The 25,843-nt window shown below is 42.1% G+C and overlaps 1 protein-coding gene across 5 annotated transcripts in view; it reads right to left on the minus strand.

Annotated features, from left to right (window-relative positions):
- The window catches only part of CKAP5 (cytoskeleton associated protein 5), a 537,335-nt gene that overhangs the window by 475,802 nt on the left and 35,690 nt on the right, over positions 1-25,843 (minus strand). For all 5 annotated transcript variants that reach the window (XM_042446954.1, XM_042446955.1, XM_042446956.1 and 2 more), the window contains exons 8-24: positions 25,688-25,801; positions 25,088-25,192; positions 23,573-23,662; positions 23,322-23,486; positions 21,881-22,009; positions 21,180-21,362; positions 20,149-20,262; positions 12,472-12,582; positions 11,497-11,589; positions 10,161-10,346; positions 9,310-9,404; positions 6,784-6,841; positions 6,577-6,702; positions 5,620-5,759; positions 5,255-5,429; positions 3,220-3,333; positions 6-134 (exon numbers count right to left, since the gene is read on the minus strand). In XM_042446954.1, coding sequence (XP_042302888.1) covers positions 6-134; positions 3,220-3,333; positions 5,255-5,429; positions 5,620-5,759; positions 6,577-6,702; positions 6,784-6,841; positions 9,310-9,404; positions 10,161-10,346; positions 11,497-11,589; positions 12,472-12,582; positions 20,149-20,262; positions 21,180-21,362; positions 21,881-22,009; positions 23,322-23,486; positions 23,573-23,662; positions 25,088-25,192; positions 25,688-25,801 — 2,127 coding nt within the window. The remainder of the gene's footprint in view (positions 1-5; positions 135-3,219; positions 3,334-5,254; positions 5,430-5,619; positions 5,760-6,576; positions 6,703-6,783; positions 6,842-9,309; positions 9,405-10,160; positions 10,347-11,496; positions 11,590-12,471; positions 12,583-20,148; positions 20,263-21,179; positions 21,363-21,880; positions 22,010-23,321; positions 23,487-23,572; positions 23,663-25,087; positions 25,193-25,687; positions 25,802-25,843) is intronic.

Below are 25,843 nucleotides of genomic sequence, written 5' to 3' on the forward strand. Positions count from 1 at the left end.
CTTACCTCTTGCCTTAGGAAAGGGTTTTCCTTCTTGAGCTCCTCAGACAGATCCTCCCCTTCCAGCCACTCCTTCATGCCTGTTTGTTCTGTCCAGGCATTCACAGTTACTAAGGAAGCTGTTCGTACGTTGTTCTGAAGGAAACATAAGATTTAAATTTAAGATGTAAGAAAATTAACTAAGCAAGATTTTTGTCTCTCTTTATAAAAGCATGTCCTCCACTTTTCCGTTCTGTGCCAAAAGCTTATACAGGTATACCTCAGTTAATGAAACAGATGTATTGCTCAGCATTAACTCTTTAACAGACAATTTGGTCCCAGAGGCAGAGATAACACGGGGGGGGGGGGGGAATAGGGATAATTCTTACATTACAAAAAAAGAACTAGTTCATGCTTCAGCCAAGAACGGGCCATGCAATCCTTGCAGAAGTAATCTAAAACATTTGCACCTTCTACAGGCTACTTAAAAGTTTCTTCCGAATGTATCCAAGAATGATTTTTTAATTTCACTAGCCATCAGTTTTCTTATGTTTTCTATTTTTGTGGCCCAGTTTCCAGATCTATGCTTCATTAATGTGCTGGAAACATCTAGTGAGACAACTTATCTGCTTTCTCTTTTATTCTCTTTTTGTTGCTCACACATGCTCAGTAAGGGATTCTGCAGGCAGCTCTTGTTTATTTTGCGTGTTGCAGGCAGGCACACACAGCACCAGTAGGATTGACTAGAGCAGAATCCCATTCTTCCAACCTCATGCACTGCATTATTTACTGCAGACACATTCCTGTAAACCAGGGGTAGGCAACCTTTTTGAGCCAGGGGCCGGGTTGCTGTCCCTCAGACAACTGGGGTGCCGGAGGCAAAAAATAAATAATTAAATAATTTTTAAAAAAAATTAAATAAATAAATAAACCGGGACAAATGTAGGACAAAATTTTCACATGGAGGATACTTTTTTTTTTAATGGAGGACACGCGAAAAAAATTGTTGATTTTTTAAAGAATGTTAATATCAATGCATGTTTCTGAGGCTTCTATAGACAATTGTCCCCCTTGCCCCCTCGCGCAAGAGGACAAAGGCCCCGCCGGCAATCGGCAGCAGGACCAGGCTGGGGCCAGTCCCAAGGCCTCGCCGGGCCGGATTCAGCCCGTGGGCCGTAGGTTGCCTACCCCTGCTGTAAACGGTCACAGAAAGTCTGTGTTTCGCCAGCCTTCCCTTGCCTTTCTCCCAGTGCTGATGATGCTAAAAAAGTCCAGCTAAGCAGAGCATGAGGAGGAAAAGTGGGATCTACTCTAAGGGCATAAAACATTTTCTAAAAAGGAGCTTCTTTGTTAGAGGCCTTGTTATCTGAGGTGCACATGTAATGTTATCACATTTGTTAAGTCAACTAAATGCATAGTGGACAGTTCTACATGTAAATTCAATTGTTGTGTGCCTTGAACTCATTTCTAACTTATGGTGACCCTAAGGCCTACAACGGGGTTTTCTTGGCAAAATATGTTGGGGGGGGGTTTGCCTTTGCCTCCATCTGAGCCTGAGAGAGTGTGACTTGTCCAAGGTCACCCAGTAGGTTTCCAGGGCCAAGTAGGGATCCAAAACTTCATCTTGAGTTCTAGTCCAATGCTTAAACCACTACAATATGCTGGCTCTCAATACAGCACATGAAATTAACTTTGCTAAGCACTGAGCATTTCACAAAACCAGTTACATGGAGATAATCCCCATTTAAGAGACTTTAGAGGAGAAATCTAAGTTTGCCTTAGCAGTTTCAGAGAATAGAAGTGGTTGTGTTGAGAATACTCTTATTATAAGGTAAAACATGTCAGTCCCTAGGAACTAAGGCCCTCTCCAGACGGGCCTTTTAGCACGTACCGAGTATGTGCTACGGTTGCCTCAGAGCGTCCTTTACAGACACTCCCTAACCCTAGCATGTACTCTGTACGTCAAAATGGCAGCGCCCTGTACAGATGGGTGCCGCCATTTTGATGTGACATGCTCTCACCGCTACAGAGCGCATTGGGTGCCCTATTTGCGGCACTGGAAGGAGCTCCAAAGGAGCGCCACCAAACAGCTGCGGCAATGAAGCCTTTCTTTCCTGGCAGCAGCTTTCTGGGGTGTCCTGGGGCATGAAGACCCAAGGACACGCCTTTCCAGGCCGGGGGGGAAGCGGCATTTTGCCGCTTCCCAGAGGCCTGGAAAAGTGGCAGATTGGAGCCTCCAGGGCTGCTGCTGTGGCTGTTCAGGCCCCGATCCAGCAGGAAAAGGGGCGGGTGCAGGCCGCCCCAAGGGGGCTCTCTGTATCCTGCCTAAGTTAAGATAGCTCTATCTATAGCAACATTTCTCAATGTTTTTCCTTCAGACGTTCTAGATTCAGACTTCCACCATTCATGACCATTGACCTAAGCTGCCAGGGAAGGCAGTTGAAAACATCTCAAGGGCACGAGGACAGATTTATCAGTATTATCACCTTCATTCACAGATCACATACTTCTCAGCAGGAGTCCTAACACCAAAAAGCTGAGGTCACATTTAAAGAGACCAAGATTTGTTTCCACACCTTGTATGCAGAAATAAATTATCTTTCTCCTTGTTTGCACACCTGCATAATTGGGTCACAACCATAATAGAGGGAGTGATGTGGCAGTGTACTGTGTCAAAGTTAAGCAGCAAACCTCCTTTTACATGTGGTTTCGTAGAATCAAGAGTGCTGAAGGATACCTCGGAAGTCACGTAATCCAAGCCCATGCTCACCGCAGGAAATGGAAGGTAGTATGTAACTAAAGAACTCCTAAGTGATGGTTCAGCAAAGGAAAGTCCACCATTTCATCAAGCTACTCTAAACCATTTCTTCTAATGTTTAGCCAAACTCAAACGCATCCAACTGTTACTGATTTGTTTTAGATCCATTCTGTATTTATCAGTGTCACAGGACTGTGCTTCATCTTCTGCCAGCTCTTAATATATATAAATACTATTATTTCCTCCTTCTCTTCTCATGGGGCTTTCAATGTACCAATATCTCAATACTTACTAAAAAGACTTAGCCTCCTGACCCCACACTGATTCAGATTTTGGAATACACACACTTATATTCCTTCTTTCCACTCTGGAACTTTCAGTGCTGCTTACAATGTCCCTCTTTCACAGGAAGATTTAGCAACGGATATCTATTACACATCAGAGATCCCACTGGCAATGCTATCAGAGATATATGCAAATTACCTTACTGTCTCCAAGGACTGTGATGATGGGAATGCCCAAATTTTTCACATGCTGCTTGATATTTGGGCCCATGGCAGTGGCCAGCTGCTGGAGGATGGTTAAAGTTTGTTGTACCTGAATGGAAAAGAAAATGTATGAAATTCATCTGTTCTCTGGCTTTGCATTATTTAAACAGCAAGGTATGAGGATCTTAGTTTGCTTGTCATGGATATTTTATCTCTATGAAGGGACAAAGTAGGAGTATACAAACAGTATATACAGGGTATTCAAAAATTATCTGTCCTTTATATAAAATGGCAAAATCCAGGTTTACCCTTTTGGAATTTTTAAAGTATTTTAAAAATATTTTCAACCCATAGATGGTTGATTCTGTGGATGCAGAATCTGTGGATATGGAGGGCCAACTGTATTTATTTACTGGTAGTATTTAGTATTTACTGATCAAATTAGAGATGCGAAATTTCCAGAAATTTTGAACCGATGGCAGGGGAAAGGGGAGACATTTTCAGAAAAATAGGGAACTATTTAGAAAAACAGGAAAAGTGCAATAACAACACTCATTCTACATTTCAAACTGAAAGTCATTTTGGAAATTTAGGAACATAATATTCACTATATATACCTTTGGCATAAAATTATAATATTTGATATATTATAAATATAGTTTGTTCAGTATATAATTACACATTGAATTTCCTTCCTGAAATTTTATTTTTTGCTACAAGTGTAGCTACAAGAACAGTAAGGAATGTTTGAACTGGAAACTGACAAAACTCTGGTTTTGCCAATGTGAGGAGCAAACTCCACAAAAACAAAACAAACAAACAAAACCCCTGAAGATAACAACATCAGTAAAACAGAGAAAATTGTTTTGTCTCCACTAGTTTTTCACAGTGTAAAGTAGACATAACCATCTCATTTGAATACTGTTTACAGTAACTGATAGCAGGTCTCCAGGCTTGCAGGCAGGAATTCTTCTAACATTACTTAGCGCTATCAGGGAATGAGCATAGAACATTCAGCATGCATTCATGCTAACAATGATATACAACCTCTCCCACAAGATTCTAGAGTGACATAAATTAGCAGAAGGTCAGCAGAACAGTAGTTCTAACCAGTAATCTAAACACCAAATCTAATTATTCTGGGAAAGGAGTTCCATAAATGGGAAGGTCCTGCTTAGAGTCTCCACTAGCCTCATCTCTCTAGGAAGTGGGGCAAGTAATGGGGTATAAGATGATGGACACAGGCTTTAAGCAGGTTCATATGGGAGATACGCTGGCCCTAAGTCATTTAAAGTTTTACAGCTGAAAATTAGCCTTGAATTGGTCTAGGAAACATATAAAAATACAGCAAAATTGATTCAAGACTACTGTTACATGGTCTATAATATACACACCAGGTAAGATTTCTCCCTAGCAAACATGTGGTTCATCTACAATGGTGCAAGGTGCCTAATGCCATTTATTATTTGCCCAACACTCTGCTGGTCTGATCTAGTCATGACTGCTAAAATTATGTTATGAGCTACAGTACCTGCATTTTATGGCCATTTGCAGTCAGAACTAGAGGTCAACTTAATTTTCACTTGTTTCAATCGCAGCCTTTGATAATCTTTGATGGACTTGCAGGACAAACAAAAGAACCATTAAAAGGGTGTTATGAAATCTAACCAGCTGTGCTTGGGAGCATGTGTTACAAGAAGATAACAAAGCCTGATTGTGCGCTTGTTCTACTTTCTATGGTACAACACATCTCCTTTGCTCTGATGCCAACAAAGTAGTTTCTGTAAAGTGTACGGAGTCTACAACAATATCACTTTCCGTTGGGGTAAAAAGAACCGCAAGATCAAGAGATAAATTGACAGTTATAGGAATACAGAGCCCCTTGCTATCTAAAAAGGGTGAAATGGAATGAAGGTATTGCACTCAACATTACTGTCCTTTGTTTCCGCTTACAAGATTTAAATGAAGCTGGTATTTGGACAAGGGAAAGCAACAGGTCCATTCCTCATTCTAGGATTTAAATAGCATACCAGGATTTTATTAGAATCATTGAGACGACTCTTCAATGCAGGTGCAAGTTCTCCTATGTTTGGCTGTATGAATTTGGCTTCGTTGATGATGCTTGTTACTTCATCGAGACCCTCCTTTCGGATTTTCCAGTTTTTATCGCCAATTTTAGACACCAGTTCAGATGTGATCTTATCACTAAAAAGAAAAGTTAACATTTTACATTTAGTTTCCTTTAAACAGGAAAGAAGAAATTGTAACTATCCTATAGATTAACAATGATTATAAATAATTCAACTTTATAAAATATGCTGGAGAAGAATAATTATAAATTTGCATGTCTTAATGGTAGAAAGAAGAACTGTCAGCACAACAAGCTCCAATATACCTGATATCAGCTCTCGGTAGGAGATCTACAACATCATTTCCTGCATCTTCCTGTTCTTCTCCTTCTTCGCCATCATCCCCACTGACAACAGTATTGCGGGAATTGCCTCGAGTTGGAGCAGGTGGTGTTTGGCCTTGCATCTGAAATAGGAAATAAACACATATAATATGAATGGAGAAAATTATAGACATAAATATCAATAGTAGTTAGGTGGTCGACCACTCCACTTTACATGAACTGGAAGTCACACAAGTTATAATCAAAATATGTTTTGTATATGTCCTGTAGTAGCCTAATTTTGCAAAGAAGTCATTACATGAGTAAATTTGGAATTAAATACTTCAGTATTTAATTCTCCTCTAGCTGTGATTCAATGGATACAAGACCTCATTTGCTTGCAACATTTGGAAGAGTGGTATACAGACATAATTCACAAATGGATTACTTTAAAACATTTGGTCTGCTCTTATTGAAATAGATGAGTAAGTCATATTTCTTCTCACCTCCACCTTTTCAATATTAGAATATTCTAGTACATAACTGAGATATTTATTGTGTATATTTATACTATACATAAATATTAAAATTTTAAAAGTTATGGTCAAAATGGGAGTGGTGTGTCAGCTATGGGCTGAGGATAAAAAAACAGGTCTACATGAATTAAATTGTTCCTTGTCTCAGTATATTATCCAGATAAGTGATCCAACACATCTCTCCAATCAAGTAACAAATTAGCATTAGCACTACACTGTGATGACTTAGTGCCATTCACATTAGTAAACACTATCCTAAAATGCCTGGCTTCAGCTCATTTTAAAATGACCACCTGTTCATGTACTTTTCCAAAACAGTGCCTGAAGAAATCACTCCTCTATTTGAAAGCACTACCAGTAATATTAGCTGAAGTTACTAGGCTGAAAATGCTCCAATGCACTTGCAGAAGATTTCCAGTCTTACTTTTTCAAACTCAGCATCTATTTGTGAAAGAAGAGCAGGTTTTTCATCTTCAAAGAACATCCGCAAAGGTGGGCCGACATACAGATATATTACACCCAATAAGGTAATAGCAGATGTTCTCACAGCCTACGAGAGAAGAAAGAGAAACACTTAATTTCAACTACTCAGACAGTGTTGGGATCTTAACTTGAGGAGACGCTTACTCACAGGATTTGTCGCTGCAAGAGCAGTCTTAACATTGCTGATGAAAGCCTTTACATTCAACCTGAGAGAAGAAAACACAGAGATTAGCTGAAAGCAGCACATTTTTATGGTCGTAAGACATGCTTATTCTACAATAACACATAAGAAAGAAATTCATGCGCAAAGTAAAGACACACAGTCTGATGGAGGAAGCTGAAAAGAACATCTCTTCTTTACAATCAGATTATAATTGTGCATAGGACTGATCTAACTCTATGGCAGAGATTACAAACATTTGGCCCTGTACATTTTCAACATAGAAATCCTAACGGTTCCGGATGGCCCTTGTGGTCTCTTCCAACTCTACGATTCTATGATCTAGCATAGTCAAATGTAAAAGTTTCTGAAATTTATAGTCCAAAACACCTAGAGTGCCAAAGGTTCCCTATACCCACTCTCAAAGTAGCGCTACTTTAGACTACAGGTGAAGGCATATATGACAGCAAGTGCATCTACAGAAACACATATACATTTTAGCCCATAGAAAACTGGTATGATGGTAAGAAAGCCTGTATCTTGTTTTTACTCCTATACAACTGACTTTGTGCAAATTCAATCTAGCCCTTCTCTACAGGAGGCTAATTTTGTGCTAAGGTGTTATTTTGTCTGAACTGCTTCCATATTCAAAATGTTACCAACAAGAAAATATGTAATGACACTGAGAATAGAACTACTTGCACACATTCCACCTTTCTGGGACAGAATACCCCTTGTTGACAGCACTGCTGCATCCATTTTAAAGAAACTGTTAAGCAACCCCACTCCCCACACAAAAAACTGCATTACAACAGCCCCTCTATATTCAGCCTTCAGTCAAGAACTAGATCTTAGTCACTTCAACTGAAACCTAGAAATTGATTGTACAATTTTTCCATCTTAGAGATACTTTACTCTCACAGATGAAGCATGACCCTTTTAGCCCTGAAGGTGGAGATTCACAATAGAGGAAACATCAACATTGTATGAACCAACATAACATATGAATTATGAAAACAAAATGAACTACTAAGGACAAAATACAATACCCCTTTTCTATTTGTCTTTTAGAGCTTATTCGAAAGTGAAATACATACAATTAAGTTCATAGTTATCTCATATTACTGATGTTTGTATCATTGTCAGAACTGAGCCAAAATGCAGATTCTCATACACACATCTTACAGTGCCAATTAGGAAGGGAAAATACAAGGAAAGGAATGTTGCTGCTGTTCAAATCTGAGAGAACAGCGGGATTTTCCCACTTTGCCCCACTTTCAGTTCGAATGAAGAATGCACAGGGTATAGAAAATCCCAATGCTATTTTTGGTCTCAGACTAGACACAGCAACAGGATTTCTGACCCAAACTATTTAGATTCCACATGAGGAACACAAGCAGCATGGGGGTTGGGGATGCTTGGCACCTCCTCTGTTGCAGCAGCCTGGTTGAGAGGTATCCTCTTGCTTGGAGGTTCAACTACTATATCAGTGATGGCGAACCTATGGCACACATGCCAGAGGTGGCACTCAGAGCTCTCTCTGTGGGCACACGTGCCGTCGCCCCAGCACAGAGTTTGCCAGAATTTGTTACTGAAAAGCCAGAGGGACATGGCACTTTGCAATAAATAAGTGGGTTTTGGGTTGCAATTTGGGCACTCGGCCTCTAAAAGGTTCACCATCACTGTACTATATGGACTCATCGCAAAAGGTTTTCAGGCCCAGTTACTGCAATTTACAGTTAATCTGTTAAATTGCACATTTCTGTATATTACTCTATTTTATTATGTAGAGAGATCATAGAATCATGGAAGAAACTAATAGGGCCATCCAGTCCAACTCCCTGCCATACAGGAACTCACAATCAAAGCATCCCTGACAGATGGCCATCCAACCTCTGTTTCAAGATCTTTAAAGGAGACTCCACCACACTCTGAGGGAGTGCATTTCACTGTCGAACAGCTTACTGTCAGCAAGTTCCTCCTAATGTTCAGGTAGAATCTCTTTTCCTGTAGTTTGCATCCATTGTTCCATGTTCTAGTTTCTGGAGTCGCAGAAAACAAGGAAGTTGGCAGCAGGAGCTTTTGTAGACTTAAGTCTACAAAAGCTCATTCTGCCAACTTCTTTCTTTCTGTTAGTCTCATAAAGTGCTACAAGATCTTTCTATACACTGATTCTACAGACTAACACAGCTCTATCTTTGAATTCTATTTGTTAAATCCTTTTTAAATGGTTTGATGTTGTTTTATGGTCTCTTATCCTGCCCTGAGATCACCAGATATAGGGCAGGATAGACTTTCCCATCTGAGATCAGGATTCTCTGGGCCTCTCTCTGGTAAAAGGAAAAGGGGGGAAAGGATGTGGCAGTGCTAGTTAATATCACAGGAAGAGTCAGTCTTGCACTCAGACTTCATGACACCATCTAATTGATTGGTTTTAGTATCATGGGTAATCCAACCTCTTGGACCAACTGTTTTCACCATCCTTGGTTCTTCTCTCAATTTTTCAAAACTTACCCCGCAAATCCAAACTCTCTAATTGCATTTGATAGCCAGTTCAATGTTTCCGACTGGTTCTTTGGATTCTTTTGAGAAAAGGCCATGGACATCACCTAGAATAAAAACAGAAGATTTTACTTCTTTTCACAACTCCTCTTGATCATCAGGAATATACGAACATCTAGACAGATGTTATACAGCTCCCCCAAAAAAAAAGAAAAGAAAAAGAAGCTAGTGGCATCACTATGGTTGGTGTCACCTGGTGCAGTAACTCAAGGTATCATTCACCCCCCTCCCCACTGACCTCTTCCCCTTTCACACCATACAGAATCCTTAGTAATGCTTTTTTGCACTAATCGTACTGGTAAATCTTAATTCCCATATGCCACAGAATGTCATGCTAATCGCTGTGACATAAACAACTTGCAAAATTAAAATATTATACCATCAGATTACAATATCATATGCACAACCTAAATGTATTTACATATATATATAGTGAAGATTAGGTCAAAATATGATGTTTTTAAAGAAAATTTTAAAATTCATTAAAAAAATTGAATTTTGAAATTTTAATTTTAAAAAATTCTGGGGTCTCTCCTTTCTCGCCCCAATGAGTTTTACCCTACTCCAATCATCTCTTAAAGCATTTTAAAGGGAAGCAGATGAATACCATAGTTTCTGCCCAAAGGTAAGTATATGAGGAGCAGTGGTGTCATACACACGCCTTGGGGTGTCACCTGGTGCGATCAGCACCCCCCCACACACACCCTAGTGATATCACTGAGTAGGACCAAGTACATAAATGATATACATAGACCATTCTACAAAAATCTTAGTTGTTTTACCATATTGACAGTTTCACACACCTGTTCAGCGGTCCAAGGCAGTTGACAGGCCTCTGCTATGGATGTCAGTGCTTCTTTTGCATTGTTTCCACATTTCACGTCACCAATCTTATCCACAAGACCATCCAGCACGATCTGAGCAGAGGTTTTGGAAAAAGTTCCCTTCTGAGCAACCAAGGCAACTATACGAAGCTTTATCTGCATCACCTGCAAAAGTAAAATTTAGGGGGAAGCCTATGAATAGCAACATCTGAATAACAGAATACAGTATAATTTAAGAAGCTTTAAATGTCATTAATATTTAGCTGATCAGTCCACTTAAGCATTTGCCTCATAGCTTGCCAAGCACTTTCAGGTCTGAAATAGACCTGGTTGATTCTATTTAAATTTTCTAATAGTTATTAGCATTTTAATTCATACGATGCACAATGAGCCAAATATCCACTCCACCCCACAACCCTTCCACTTTTGGAATATATCTGAATGAAAAACACAAGAAAGCTGTTGATCAAATCTGCATTCTTGTGCAGATTGCTGGCCAAATTAACCTCCCAGCAATCACATGGAAGAAGAAGGTCCAGGTCTCCTTTCCACATCCACAGAGAATATGGCTGTAAGAGAGATGTCCTTTCTCTTCATGTGAACAGCAAAAAGCAAAGACAGACTTCAAGGTATCCAGGGAGGCCTGGGGTCTTCTCCCCCTCAAAACTGGCTTGGTGACTAATTCTTGGGCAAACTCAACAAGGGTTTATTTGTTCATTTTATGTTGGAAGCAAAGATCTTCAAACTGTTCTCCATTGGATTCTTTAATAAATGTGTTGAACCAAACTTGGAGCAGATTTAATTCCCTTGGATATTCAGGGGATTGGCTTTATCCATGACACTGGTCACACTAATCTTATTTTAAATCTGTAAAAGGGAGCTCTGAAGAGTGAACCTATACTTCTCCATATACTTACAAGCCTGATTTCCTCACATAGTTAGGGAACTAAACTTCTTCAAAATGCAAACAATGGTGGCAATACTTCTAAATAACATAGAGCAAGTTTGTTGTACAGCTTATTTTACCTCACAAGATTGGGAATGTGTTTGAATGTTTTACTACAACTGTATCGTTTTCATTCCTCAAGCTGGGAGTGCACAGAACAATACCACCTCTATTCAAACAAGAGGCAACAGAACACTATCCTATGTTTTGTTGCAATATAATGGGTTAGTGTAGAATGGGACACTGTAAGAAATAACATCTGATGTACTTTTTTTGATATGGCTGATTAGTTATAAAAATTATTGCAGTTAACGCTACAGCTTTTCATGGGGCTTGTTGTATTAAAAGAACAACAGATTGTTGTGTTACCTGAAAGTTGGTCTCCTTCCATCCAGGTTTTTTTGCCAACATCCTTACAAGAGCCTGGCAAGGCATTTCAGCTCTGTCCATCAACTCAACAGCCTTAAAGGTTGAGAAGACAGTCATTATCCACAGAAAATGCAAAGTGATTCTCAGAACTGTAAACACAACTGAATTGTCTTTTACAAAACCAAATACGTTCTAACATATGCTCAGGTTACAATCAGGTCTCTATTTGACAACCACAGAACATATGATTTCTGTTGTTGTTGTTGCATGCCTTCAAGTTATTACCAACTTTTGGTGACCCTAAAGTGGGTTTTATGGTTTATGTGTTGGTTCACAGAGCAGTTTTCTAACTAGATACAGCAAATTAAGACATAACAGAAAACAATAAAAACTGCCAATGCCACTCTAGAATTTGTTTCTAGAATTTAAAAAAAAACAATAAACAGGGTAGATGTGTTCTAAATGCTATAGAATAGAGAAAGAAGGTAATAACGGTTGACCTCTGCTGAAAATTTCACCTCAATATTTATATGTGCACTTACTGAACTGAAAAACCAAGGTGTACTCAGAATCAAGAATAAAAGAAAAAGCTTTCCAAAGACAGAAAAACATGTGTATGAAAAAGGGTAATACACACAGCAAAACATTATGGGGGATGGAAGGGAAATACCCAGTACTGTTCAAGACAATGGACAATGAATGAGAAGATATTTTAAAATGAAAGAAATTTTTATGGAGAAAAATGCAATTAATCTAACTGAAGAAAGATGTTTGGGTTTCTCACACCAATTTCAAAATTATTAATTAAAAAATTCACCCAGAAATGTAGGAGGCATAACACAATTCCAAGATTTTCTGTGAGCTGCAGAATAAGTTATAATAACTACAAATGTGTGTGTGCGCACGCATGTGGAGGCACAGACTACTTTTCTGCTTTAGAATAGAAGATTAAAAAGATCACCATCACATGATTACCTTTTGAAATTCTTCCATGCAAGCAAGTCTTTCTTTCCAATTGCCACTGTCTAGCTGTTGCAGACACGCGGCTGGAAGAACAGCTGAGGCTTTCTCCTCACACATTTCTATCTATTAGCAGAAAGCAAGGAGATAAAGAGTTTGTGTCTCCAATTTTTTAAAAATAATATTCAGTACCTACATACGAGGTAAACACATTTGGGTACTTTTCAAAAGTACACATTTTAAAGTCCTATCAAGATACTCACTGTAATAATAAATATTAATATTTGACATAAAGTGCAGTACATCAGAAAATTCATAACTTAGTTCTTAGCATAGGATACTGGGGCCCAAGTGCGGGCCTTGCACCTGCATGCAGCCCCCGAAGTTTCTTTTTAGTGCTCTCATCTCCACTAGACTCCCCCTTGGACATAAAAGGGAATCACCTCTCCTGGAAGCCCCCAGCAGGAACATTTCACCTTTTAAATTGAATGCAGGTCTTTCCTGCACTGTTTAAGAAGATAACTGGGGTCAAACCAGAAATAGCTCCGTTTCTGGTTGTTCTGTTTCTATTTTTGCACATGTTGGCAGTCAGTGTGGCTTTTAGAGTATCCCAGGGGAGAAAATTAGCCCCTGTGCCTGGAACAATTGCCCACCTGTTGCATACATACATTTATATTTTATATTTTTTTAAAAAGGGGTCAATGTTTTGAGATGTTGCCACTTTGCCCATATTTACTTAGTCCTCCCTTTGAAGTTATGATCTACAGACTTTCATCCATTATGCTAAGAGATCTGTAGTTGACTTCCACTTAATAGTTAACCATGAATCTGGCTGTTATCCAGAAAGGTTAACAGTGCCTTACTATGCCATCCTGATATCTTACTCTTGTATTCCAAGTATATTTTGATGGGGCTATTTAGGCACTGTGTATCATGTTTTGAGAAATGCACAGAGACGATACCTTGATTAACAAGACTTCCATGCCATCTGTGAAATTAACACTATACTGCAGGAACACTCACAATGCATTTGTTAAAAGTTAAGGGATATTTTACCTTTAGACCTTAGAAACCTGCTGTAAAATGTCTCACACTTTCCCTTTTATTATGGCTATTAATAAGTACAGGTTGCTCACCTGTAACAATGTTTCTTCGAGTGGTCATCTGTGAATTCACACAAATGGGTTTATTCTGCATCTGCACAGCAATGCTTGGAAACGTCTAGAACAGTGGTTCCCAAACTGTGGGTTGGGACCCCTTTGGGGGTCGAATGACCCTTCCATGGGGGTCGCCTAAGACCACTGGAAAACACCTATTTAATTACAGTTATGAAGTAGCAATGACAATTATTTCATGGGTTTGGGTCACCACAACATGAGGAACTGTATTAAAGGGTCGCGGCATTAGGAAGGTTGGGAACCACTGTTCTAGAATCTCTGGGCAAAAGTTAGTTTGCAACCTTTTGCAACTTCTTGGCGGTAGCTCCGCCTACCCAATATATAGCCCCTAACAGTCCCGCTCTTCTCCAGTTTCAAATGAGCCGCACAGGGTGCGACAGTAAGGCTAGAAAAGTGAGCAGGACACTGAGGGGAAGGATGGGCAGGTTTGTGTGAATTTGCAGATGACCACTCGAAGAAACACCGTTACAGGTGAGCAACCTGTACTTCTTCGTGGTCTCTGCGAATCACACAAATGGGTTTAGACTGACAAGCTTAGATCAGTGGAGGAGGGAGTGTCATGACACAGGTTGTCAAATTGAAACAGTAGAATTTATTAACCAAAATAAAGATGTGCATATCAAGTGCACTTGTCATTGTCATTTGTCAAACATGCAAATAGACTATAAGCAGTCAATGCAAACCAGAAAGCAACACTGCCCTCCCAAAGGCTGCATCTTGTCTGGCCCTGGTGTCCAGCCTGTAGTGCTTGATGAAAGTCAACAGCTGGGACCAGACAGCAGATGGCCGAGAGGTAGCATTTGATAGAAGTCAAACAGAGTCCTGTGTCTGCTGGGGACATTAAGAATTCCAAGATTGTCTGGACCAATGCTTGGGATGGAAGGATGTTTCTGTCGTGTAGAAAGGCAAGAAACTTGTCCCATTTATACCAGTAAGACTTCTGTGTTGAAGGCTTCTGGGACGCCAAGAGAACATCTTTAATGTTGTTCGGTAAAGATGTCAAAGCGACATCCTCCATGCTACCAATGGGAGGGTCTCCATATCAGGATGAAGAACAAGACCATCATGCAGGGACAGGTCAGGATGGAACTCCAGTCGGAGGTAAGACCCTTGGGAGAGGTGCAGCAGAAGGGCGAACCAGGACTGCCTCGGCCACCACGGAGTGATCAGGATCATGTCAGAGTGGTCTGATGACATCTTTGCCAATACCTTCGTGATGAGAGGAAAAGGAGGGAAGGCATACAGCAGTCCCTCTGTCCACTTGAGCTGGAAGGCATCTCCTAACACACACAGAGCATGGGTCCGAGAGCAAAACCTTGGACAGTGTGTGTTGCGAGGTGAGGCAAAAAGATCGATCATTGGCTGTCCCCATAGTTGAAAAAGAAGGACGACCACGTCTGGATGGAGACACCATTCGTGGCACGGATTGGAAGACCTGCTGAGCTGGTCTGCCAGATCATTTTCTTCTCCCGACAGGTGTATGCACTGGAGAAGAATGTTGTGGTTGATGCACGAGTCCCAGATTCTGAGAGTAATGTCCAGCAGGGTCTGAGATTTTGTGCCACCTTGTTTATTGAGGTAGTTCATGACGGTTGTATTGTCCATCAGCAAAAGTACTACTTTGTCAGAGAGGAGTGATTGGAAGGCTCTGAGTGCTTTCTCCACCGCCAACATCTCCAATGCGTTGATGTGAAGGCAGATTTCTGGTATTGTCCATCTGTCTTTTAAGGTGAAGTTCAAGGTGTGGGCTCCCCAGCCTTGAAGAGAGGCATCCGTCGTGAGAGTGATGTCTGGCTGTGGGGAAGAAGAAGGGCATCCTGATGCACACATTGTCTTTGAACTTGTCTTGGAATGTTCAGCATCTTGGAGGGGGAGTCCCACAAGGGATTGAACACAGAGAGAAACCAGGATTGGAATGGTCTCAAACAGAGCCTCGCCCAAGGGGTGACAAGGGTGGTTGAGGCCAGATGTCTCATGGCTATCTGGATCAGATGGGCCTATATGTGTCTTCGAGGAAGACATACTTGGACCGCTGAAGGAAGGGACTGGAACCTGTCTTGTGGCAGGTATGGCATGGAAGTCTCGGAGTTGAGGATTGTCCCAATGAATCTGACCTGCCTGGAGGGGTTCAGATTTGATTTGTCCAAGTTGATTTTGAGACCAAGGGAGTCCAGGAAGGACAGAGCAAAGTGTACGTTCTGAAGCAATGTATCTCGGGATGGAGCCGCGAAGAGCCAGTCATCCAAGGAGGGAAAGACTGTGATTCCCTGTTGGTGGAGGTGGGAAACTACCAGTGCCATACATTTTGTGAAGACTCTCGGAACTGTGGAGAGACCGAATGGAATGGCAGGACTCTGTATTGGAACATCTTGGTCCCAATGGCAAAGGCGAGGAACCTGCAATGGTTTTCCCAGATCATAATGTGAAAGTAGGCATCTTTCAAATCCAGAGTCACAAACCAGGAATCTTTCTGTAAGAGTGGCAAATTGGAGGCAAGGGTTACCATTCTAAAATGGCGATTAACAATAAAGGTGTTTAATTGACGTAAGTCCAAAATTGATCTAAGTCCAGAGTCCCTTTTGGGGACAGTGAAATATTTGGAAAAGAAGCAGTATTGAGCCCTTGACAGGTCTACAGGTTCAATGGCACCTTTTGTCAAGAGTGTGTACACTTAGTCAAGAAGGGTGTCTGAGGGGAGGGTGGAGAGAACAACTCTGATGGGTGGGAGCTCTTCGAACTTGAGGGCATAACCCCTACGAACAATGTCTAAGACCCAAGAGTCAGAGGTGATAGAAGCCCAAGTGTCAAAGTATGGCTTTAACCTATCATTGAAGATGGTGACGGAGTGTGCGGGAACACTTCAGTATCTTTTCTTGCCTCGAGTATCCTTCTTCTTTTAGCCTTGTTGATATCTAGGCTGAGAAGGTTGTCGGCGATCAGAGAAGGCAGAAGGAGACTGGGATGGATGATGCTGAGGAAGTCTGTCCTGAGCTTGGTATTGATGCTCATGTTCTAGGTATAGTCAATGTTGGTTTGGAGGGTACCAAGGGCATTGGGACTCATATCTCTGACGCGGTGACCATGTCGAGGATGAGGACATGCCATGCTTCTTTGTCGCTGTTTTCATTCTGTAGCGGAAATAGGGACACTGGCTCTTACCTGTGATATGTCCATTACCAGTAGATAAGACCCCCACATCCTGTAGTTTGGGTTATGCTCCTCCCACTCACACCAATAGGCAGGAAGTAAAAAAGAGAGACCTTCTGGTGACCCCACATGGGTGGAGCTAACCCCAGAAATTCAGTCTTGTCCTGCCTATCACTCCAGTAGGATGTGTTTGCTGTTGCTCTGCAACTTCTTCACTACAGCCACTCCAGTCCTTTTCCTTCTCTTTGGCCTGTTACAGACTGCCAAAATAAAGCTGCTTCGGGTCTCGTTGGAGGTATGCTATTTAAATGATGCATGGGTCCTAAGAGTCCGGAGGTCACGCCAAAGCCACACTCCATTCCTAAGCACCGGAGTGCAGCTTTTGGTGCAGCTTCCGGATTCTTAGGATGCATGCATCATTTAAATAGCATACCTCCAAAGAGACCCGAAGCAGCTTTATTTTGGCAGTCTGTAACAGGCCTTTGTTTCTCTTACTGCCTTGGAAGCATGAGGAAAGATTTAATATGGCAAGGGCCTTTCATCAATCTCTTGGCTGAACAACCCAGAGTTGTCGAAGGGCATATCCTCTATGGCCAATCTGGCCTGTGGAGTGAGGCCAGAGAAGCGAAGCCAAGCATAGCGTCTGAGGGCAATGGATCCTGACAAAATCTTGGAGGAACAATCAGTAGAATGTCTAGCTGAGATTATCTGCTGTCCCTCAACCAGGTGAGCTTCATTGCAAAGGACAGCAACAAGCCTCTTCTTGTCATCAGGGAGCTCATTGATGGTCGGGTCCCTCTTTTCCATCAAGAGCTGAATATAGGCCCCCATACATGCAGCATAGTTGGCAATTTTCATGTCGAAGACTGCAGAGGCATAAAACTTTTTGGCCAAACAGTCTATCTTCTTGCTCTTCTTGTCAGCCGGGGAAGAAAATGAAGGGGAAGCGAAAGTCGTCTGTGACCCTTCCACAATGGCTGGGTTAGGCTTTGGATGTTGAAAAAGCCAAGCTGGCCCAAACGGTGTCACCCTACAGAGGTTCTTTATCTTGTGTGACGTGGATGCAATCATGGCAGGAGTGTTCCAAGATCTCTTAACAATCTTTTCCTGTGATGGAAGATAGGCTAGAGATGGAGGGGCTGGAGCACAGCCATAGATTATTTGTTCTATGGGATCGAGTGCATCTTCATCGGTCTGGTAGACCTCTAGGCCTAGAGCGGATGCCATCCGGATGATTCTGTCAGAGAATGACCTGACATCATCTGTGGGAGAAGGAGCATCAGGCTCGCCAAATCTCTGAGGAGATGCAGATCCATCCTCATCAAAATTAGGTGTAGGAGAGTGCGACCGGGACCGAGAATGAGACCGCATGAGGCGTCGGTCCGAGGAGCCTTCAAACTGAGGCAAGACGTCCCTTGAAGGGGTCAGGCGCCTCTGTTGAGAGTCTCCAGTGGACCCTTGTTATACGCGGGGTTTGATTCCAAGATCCCCCATGTATAACAAAATCCATGTATGCTCAAGTCCCATTAAATATAATGACATAGCAAAATGGCGTCCCTTATAAAAAATGGAAAATCAAGGTTTGATATTTGAAATTTATACTTTTTTAAACATTTTCAAACTGTGTATGCTTGAATCTGTGTATAAAAAAATACGTGTATAAGAAGGGCCAACAATATCCCTATGAGTTTGAGATGAGGGCATCACTCTGGTCAGACCAGGCAGGTTGCGGCGGAAGTGTGTGGCATCCACGGGCAAGAAATATTGTCTGGTTTGATGATCATAGACCAGATCAGGGTAGAGGTCGAAAAGATCACAGTCAGGTTGGTCGTGAGCTTGGGCCTCGTCGGCTTCTGTCCTGAGTGCGGCCCGGTCTCTACATGGAGGAGAACGGGACCAAGACCTAACCCTTTGAGCAGGGATGGGGGATCAGAATCCAGAATCTCTCCTTGCGATTCGGAGCTCTGGTCAAGGTTGACAATCTGCAGATCGTCATCCTTCAAAGTCAGATGGCTTGACAGAAGTACTCTTGGTTTCAAGGGAATCGGAATGGAGGCCGACACCGCAGTCGGATTGGCCGTGGGCCTTGAGTCTGGCGAGGGCGCCAAGACAGTGCTGGAAGGGCCCTTATGACAAGATTTTGCCACGGGGAGGCAGATCTAGCTCTTTTAGTGTCTTGATTGGAGAGGGAGGACTTGGAGGATTTTTTTTGTCTCCATGCTTCCTCTTGGAGGACTTTGCAGTGTCTCCAGGCAGATCCTTCCCTGATCTTAGGGATTTTTCCTTTGGGGCCACCGAAGTGGACAGCCTCATGGAAGGCTCTGAGAGAGGAGCCAAAGTAGAGGCTGAAGAAGGTTAGCGAACCTTTTCACAAAGGGAAACCTTTAACTTCTGATTCCGAGTTTTCAAGGCCTGAGTGGTCATGGCCTTACAGGGGGGGGGGGGCAATCCCTAGGGATATGTGTCTCCCCCAAGCAAAGGACGTATTTATCGTGTCTGTCTGAAATTGGGATCTTAACCCCACATTTGGCACATCTTTTGAAGGAGGCCATGGTAAGAGGGGTAGTCAAAATACTGTGGTCAAACTGTAGATTGATAACAAGGTCCGTAGGATAGACCGTGAGAGTGGTCAAGAATGATTCTGTTGGTCAAAAGTCCAGAGATTTTCACAAAAAAGGCCGATAGCAAGGTAAACCAAGCTAGTGAAGTTCCTCAAGCTGCTAAGCGCAGCAGAATGAAGGAACTGGAGAAAAGCGGGACTGTTAGGGGCTATATACTGGGTGGGTGGAGCTACTGCCAAAAAGTTGCAAACTAACGTTTGCCCAGAGATTCTAGAAGTTTCCGAGCATTGCTGTGCAGGTGCAGAATAAACTCATTTGTGTGATTCGTAGAGACCACGAAGAAGAACTATGTATTTAACATTCAAAATAGAGAAACAATTTGTAAGACTACTTTTTAACTTTGGGTTCTCACATTTTCTGTTACTTCACTTGCAATGTTCGAACAAGATATGTAACACTTCAGTGCAATCTGAAAGAAAACACACACTTACCATTCTCTACTCTTCTTTGATCCATCTACATCCTGGCACCCTTCTTAGGCACACTTAAAACTGAGGTGTCATAATCAAGTTGACTTGCTCTTTAAAGGCAACCTAAGGCTGCTTAGAAATATAACATTTGTTCAAGAAGAAATGCTGACCATGCTAATTTTCTGTCTTGCTCTTTGGAAATACCACTTACAGCAAAATGAAATAGTTCTCAATCTCCACACTAGCATAAATGCATGCCTGATGGGAACTAAGCAAAAGATGTACTTTGAAACACAAGTTTTTGCATTGGACTCCAACATGTGATGACATACGTACTGAGAGCTCTGGTTCAAATATCTCCTTTACTTCAGCTCCTTTCTTGCCTTTTGTTCCAGCAATTCCTGCCCCTCCAGCTGCGATTTGTTTACCCTTTTTGGATGGGCCACCAGCCTAACAGGGAAGAGAATAAATTCTTTAAATCTAGTAAAAGTCAATACACATTTTCTAGAAATCAATTTCTAAGAAAATGTTAGTGGAAGAGAGTGAAGCATCACAAAAAGATCCTTCTACCATCCAATATTTGACCATTCCCATTCCTCCTCAGACCAATTTATTCAACAGGGTTTCTAGATTCTCAAGAAACTCTCAGGCTGCTGGAGATAAAATCATGTAGAAGAGTCACCTACAGCCCACCCTCTTCTGGGTGATTTCTCTCCATTCAGTCTTTTCTAGTTTTTTAAGAATGCAGACAGATTGCAACTCATAATTTGCATTTTTTTTATAATCACAGCATTAAACAAAAATACTGTGTGCACTGATATACATTATTACAAATTTCTGACTGTCCCAAGTCTACTCAATCAAAAAAAAAAAAAGTTTTTTCTAATACCGTCAGAAATCTTTGCTGGAGTAGGCCTTTGAGCACAATTGGGAGTTTACTCTGCTTGGCTTCAAATATACAGTTTGCCCTTTCTTTACACAGGGGGGAGGGGATATGTTCTGGACTCCCCCGTGTAAAACAAATACCGCCTATGCTCGAGCCCCATTTAAATGAATGGGGCTTGTGCACGTGGCGGTGCACGTGCGCCATGGGCGCACACCCCATTCGTCTCTATGGGAAGCACCACCCCTTCTCCCTGCGCAACTTTCAGTGTATGCTGAAAGCCGCATATGACGTGGGCACACTGTAAATCCACCCACACAAGTGCATATTGTGTATTTCACTTTGTTTTAACTGTTGATATATTTTTACATATTTATCACACAACCTTTTTAAGCTCTTAAGCAGAATAAATGCATGAACATGTGATCTATTCTTTATATTAACAGAGGAAGACCCCTATATTGAACTGATTAATTTTTCATACCTTAGCAGCAGGTGCCTTTTTCAATGGACCAGATTTGGCTAAATTTTCTTTTGTATCTTTGTCCCCTGCAGCCCCTGAAAGAACTGGAGCCTTCCCAGCAACAGGCTTGTTCTCTTTTCTATCAGCTCCTCCACCAACTTTACCACCACCAGCCAGCTCTACTTTTTCAGCACACTCTTTTATCTAGCAGACAGAATTAAGAGATCAAAGGCATTACAAGAAATTGTCAGTATACAATTCATTTCACCCTCAAGCTTTAAGCATTTGTATTACAGCAAAAATAACAAGGTCACAGTGCTTCACCTTCTTCTGTTGTCACTGGATTGCTCTATTTCTTTTAAATTATCACACACAATCTCTTAAAAGACACAAAACTATGAATCCTATATACAAAAACATTAACTAATCAAAGACTAAGACAAATGTATTCAATACATATGCTTACTTACAATAGTATGTTATAGAAACTAAGAGCTTATACAAGGTTCATAAAACTGCTGATGGAAGCTCCAGAATCCCAAAACAATGCTGTCTAAACATCTAACCCCAGAGGGAGGTTCTCAAATTTTTCATGTCCTCCTCCCAGGGTTCCAGCACCACAATTTGAAAATCACTGGTTTAACCCATTCTAAGCCCATCCCCAATGCTGTTGTATTTCAATTCTGTAATGGTCTGAAAGTTCACTGTCAAATGCAACTTACCCGGTCAAGTTTCAGTTTGTCCACATCTGTCAGGAAAGGATTCACAGCTTTCTCACCTGCCACCTTCAAGGCTGTACCCAAGGCTTCAAAGGCTGCATCTCTAACTTCAGGAGCTGAATCATTAATATGCTGCAGCCAAACATAACAAATATTCATCTAGATACATTTCTAGTTCACACTAAGCATAAAAGGTTCTTTTCTAAAGCATTCAAGGACTCAGAACTGTACTAAAATGGAAATTATGGCACGGTACAGATGGCCCCGCCCCTTTTCCCACTGGATTGGGGCCAGGGTAGCCTCACTGGCCCCAATTCAGAGTTTTTCCAGGCCACAGAGAAGCAGCAAAATGCCACTTCTCTGTGGACTGGAAAAGGGGTGTCCATGGCGCTTCATGTCCCCAGACATCCTGGGAACCATGAGGAGAAAGGGGCGGATCTCCTCAGGATCATTCCCATGGCTGTGTGGTTGCCGTGGAAATTATCAGCTCCCAAAAAGGAGCTCCGTTTTGGAGCTCCTTTCCGCGGTGCAGCCAGGCCGCCATAAGCGGCCTGGGGTAGCGCAGAGACGTCACACCCACACCGCACCATCTGGACGCAGCGCGTGCATGACATCATCATGGCAGTGCCCGTGTGGATGGGGCACCGCCATGATGCAGCTGCTGACAATAAGACATTAAGTGTCCCGTCCCCTCAACCATTAGTTTCTAAAGGGCCATGATAAACTATGAAAAAAATACACAATGTATCTGGCCTCCAGAATGGCATAGAAGCCTGAAACTGAGCTCTCTGAAAGTGCTGAAGCAGATAAGATTGGAAGTTAAAGCAGGAAAGGTCCCTCAAATGGAAGATAAGTCATTCCATGAGACCAGTCTAAAAAATAAGTGTATTCCTGGATAACCTCACTCAGTGAAAGAGAAAGAAGGAATGCTTTTGACTTTTTGTTTGTTGAGACTGCAGGTACAGGAGAAAGAAGGAATACTTTTGATTTTTTGTTTGTTGTGACTGCAGGTACTGGTGTTCTATAGCCAGTATTGTAAAATATCCTTTTCAGCAGAAGCAAAGTAGTAACCTGCTTCTTGCATACACACTTCTACTTTTTCACATACTCCTAAAGAAACTGATCTACAATCAGTCTTACCTCTAAAATCCACTTTGTTAAACCACTTTCAAGCTAAACCAAAGACACAAAGGGCAACTGTGGTAATTACAATGGAGGTCCTCAGCCAAGCTACTTAGGCTGTTCATCCTGTGGGCATGAAAGCACAATTCCTCTACCACCTCATCTTCTTTCTTCTGCCTCTAGATTTAGAAAAGTGCCAATTCCTCTACCAGACAGAAACAAAATTCTTGTATAGGTTTTATTTTTTGTTGAATTACTACAGAATAGTTATATCATGCTGCCTCCAGTCCAAAACAGACCTCAGCAACACATTTTCTTTTACCTTGAGAAGAGCAGCACAGAAAGGTTTGAGAAGTGCCTTGGGAAGGGTAGAAGGAGTGCAGTGACTAAAGCTTCTTGCAATGAAGAGGGATGTCTGCTGCTTGATGGTTGGATTTTTGTTATCCATCACAGCCAATATATCCTCACTGAGGTTTTGCAATGTAGTCTGAAATGGTTGAATAAAGGAATATAGTTTTAGTTAAAGAAAGGCCTTCATAGTCTTGTTTAAAACATTCATCACCATGCACTTACTGTAAGGAAGATGGCATCAATGGCTTCTTGCAAGGCTTGCACCACCTGCGGCTTTTTCTCCTTGAACTTCTCTAGGATAGTTGGGACAACCTATAAAATGTTATCCAAGTGTTAAAGCTAGGAATTTTAATTCCATTCTGTTCTCTACCCTATATAGAATCGTAGCATCGTAGAATCAAAGATGTGTTACAGACCGCCCATTTGGGACGGCCTGTAAGCGGCCCTTTCCCCGCTGTATCGGCAGCCTCCGAGGCCCTGATCTGCCGCTTTCCAGGCCGTGGGAAAGCAGCAAAAGGCCACTTCCCCGCGGCCTGGAAAGGGGTGTGCTTGGGGCTTCATGTCCCAAGGACACCCAATGGCGGCAGGGGGGAGGAGAAAGGGGCCGCTTGGCCCCTTTCTCCCTTGCGTCTCTGGCGCAGCTGTCTAAAGGCTGCGCCAGGGACGCAAACCTCAGAAGGAGCTCCGTTTTGGAGCTCCTTCTCGTGCCGCGGAAAGGGCACTCTAGGCGCCCTCGCACGGCGTGACGATGTCACGTACGCGCCACCTCGTTTGGAGGCGGCACGTTTGTGATGTCGTAATGGCGGCCCCCATGTGGAATGGGCGCCGCCATTTTGTACGGCCTGGGTCCGTACTAGGGTTAGGGGCGTCACAAAGTGACGCCCCTTTCTAACCCTAGTAAGTCCCCAGGACGTATTTTTATGCCCGTCTAACGGGCCATAGAGGTGGAAGACCCCAAAAGGGCCATCCAGTCCAACCCCCTGCCATGCAGGAAATCTCAATCAAAGCATCCCCGACAGATGGCCATCCAGCCTCTAAAAACCGCCAAAGAAGGAGACTCCACCACACCACAAGGGACAGAATCATAGAATCATAGAGTTGGAAGAGACCACAAGGGCCATCTCAGTCAAAGCATACCTGACAGATGGCCAGCCAGCCTCTGCTTAAAGACCTCCAAAGAAGGGGACTCCACTACACTCCGAGGGAGTGCGTTCCACTGTCGAACAGCCCTTACCGTCAGGAAGTTCCTCCTAATGTTGAGGTGAAATCTCTTTTCCTGTAGCTTCCCCAAAGAGAAGGTTAAGAGGTGATATGATAGCCCTATTTAAACATTTGAAGGGATGTCATATTGAGGAGGGAGCAAGCTTGTTTTCTGCTGCTGCAGAGACTAGGACCCGGAACAATGGATGTAAGCTACAGCAAAAGAGATTCCACCTCAACATTAGGAAGAACTTCCTGACAATAAGGGCTGTCCGATAGTGGAACACACTCCTTTGGAGTGTAGTGGAATCTCCCTCCTTGGAGGTCTTTAAACAGAGGCTGGCTGGCCATCTGTTGGGGATGCTTTGATTTGGATTTCCTGCATGGCAGGGGGTTGGACTGGATGGCCCGTGCGGTCTCTTCCAACTCTATGATTCTATGATTTTCATAGGCAAGCAGAAGAGCATTAGCAGTCTAAACTTAAAATAGCAGTTTTATTAACTCTATAAGTCTACAGGTGAGTACAATATAACTTACGTGACCAGCATACTGTCCAAATTTCTTCCTGAGTCCAGTAGCCAGTCCCGCAAGGCATTTGGCAGCTAAAGCAACCAACATCACATTGGTATCCTTTCCAACAACCTAAGAAAACAATGAGATATAAATAAATAAGTATTATTATTATATAAATAGCATTCCCACATACTTGCATTTTGGTATACGTGAACTCTGAGATGGCAGATTTAACTCTAGCGACATGTATAAAAGGCACAAATACTTGTTAGCTAATCTTCAATTCCGTTTCTATGCAAGACCTCTCTCTCATTATCAACGCAAGTCTGCGACTAGAATTCAAAGACATAGCTGTGTTAGTCTGGAAAATCAAGGAGCTTGTAACACCTTTAAAAGAAGCAGGTAGCACGAGCTTTCATAGACCTGAGCCTACTTCCATATGCATCTAAGGAAGTAGGTTAAAGTCTACAAAAGCTCATGACACCAGCTTATTTCTTTTAGTTAGTCTCAAAGCTCCAGTATCCCTTTGATCATCATAACTGCACTCCACCTTTTAAGTATAATAATAGTAGAAGCCTATGTTTAGATGCAAAAGATCCATTTGAGGGATACAGAGATCCTTGCCTTCTTAAGGGCTTTCACCAAGTCTGCATAGTCTCCAGCTTCCAGTTTGGGATTTTTAATCAGCATTTCTACTGCTTCCAAAGCTTCTTTCCTCTCTTGCCATTTTTTAGCCTCCTAAAATGCAAACACAAAAATTATATATGCTTTAGTCTTATA

This window comes from Sceloporus undulatus, chromosome 1 (genome assembly GCF_019175285.1).
Source record: "Sceloporus undulatus isolate JIND9_A2432 ecotype Alabama chromosome 1, SceUnd_v1.1, whole genome shotgun sequence".
Classification (NCBI taxonomy): domain Eukaryota; kingdom Metazoa; phylum Chordata; class Lepidosauria; order Squamata; family Phrynosomatidae; genus Sceloporus; species Sceloporus undulatus.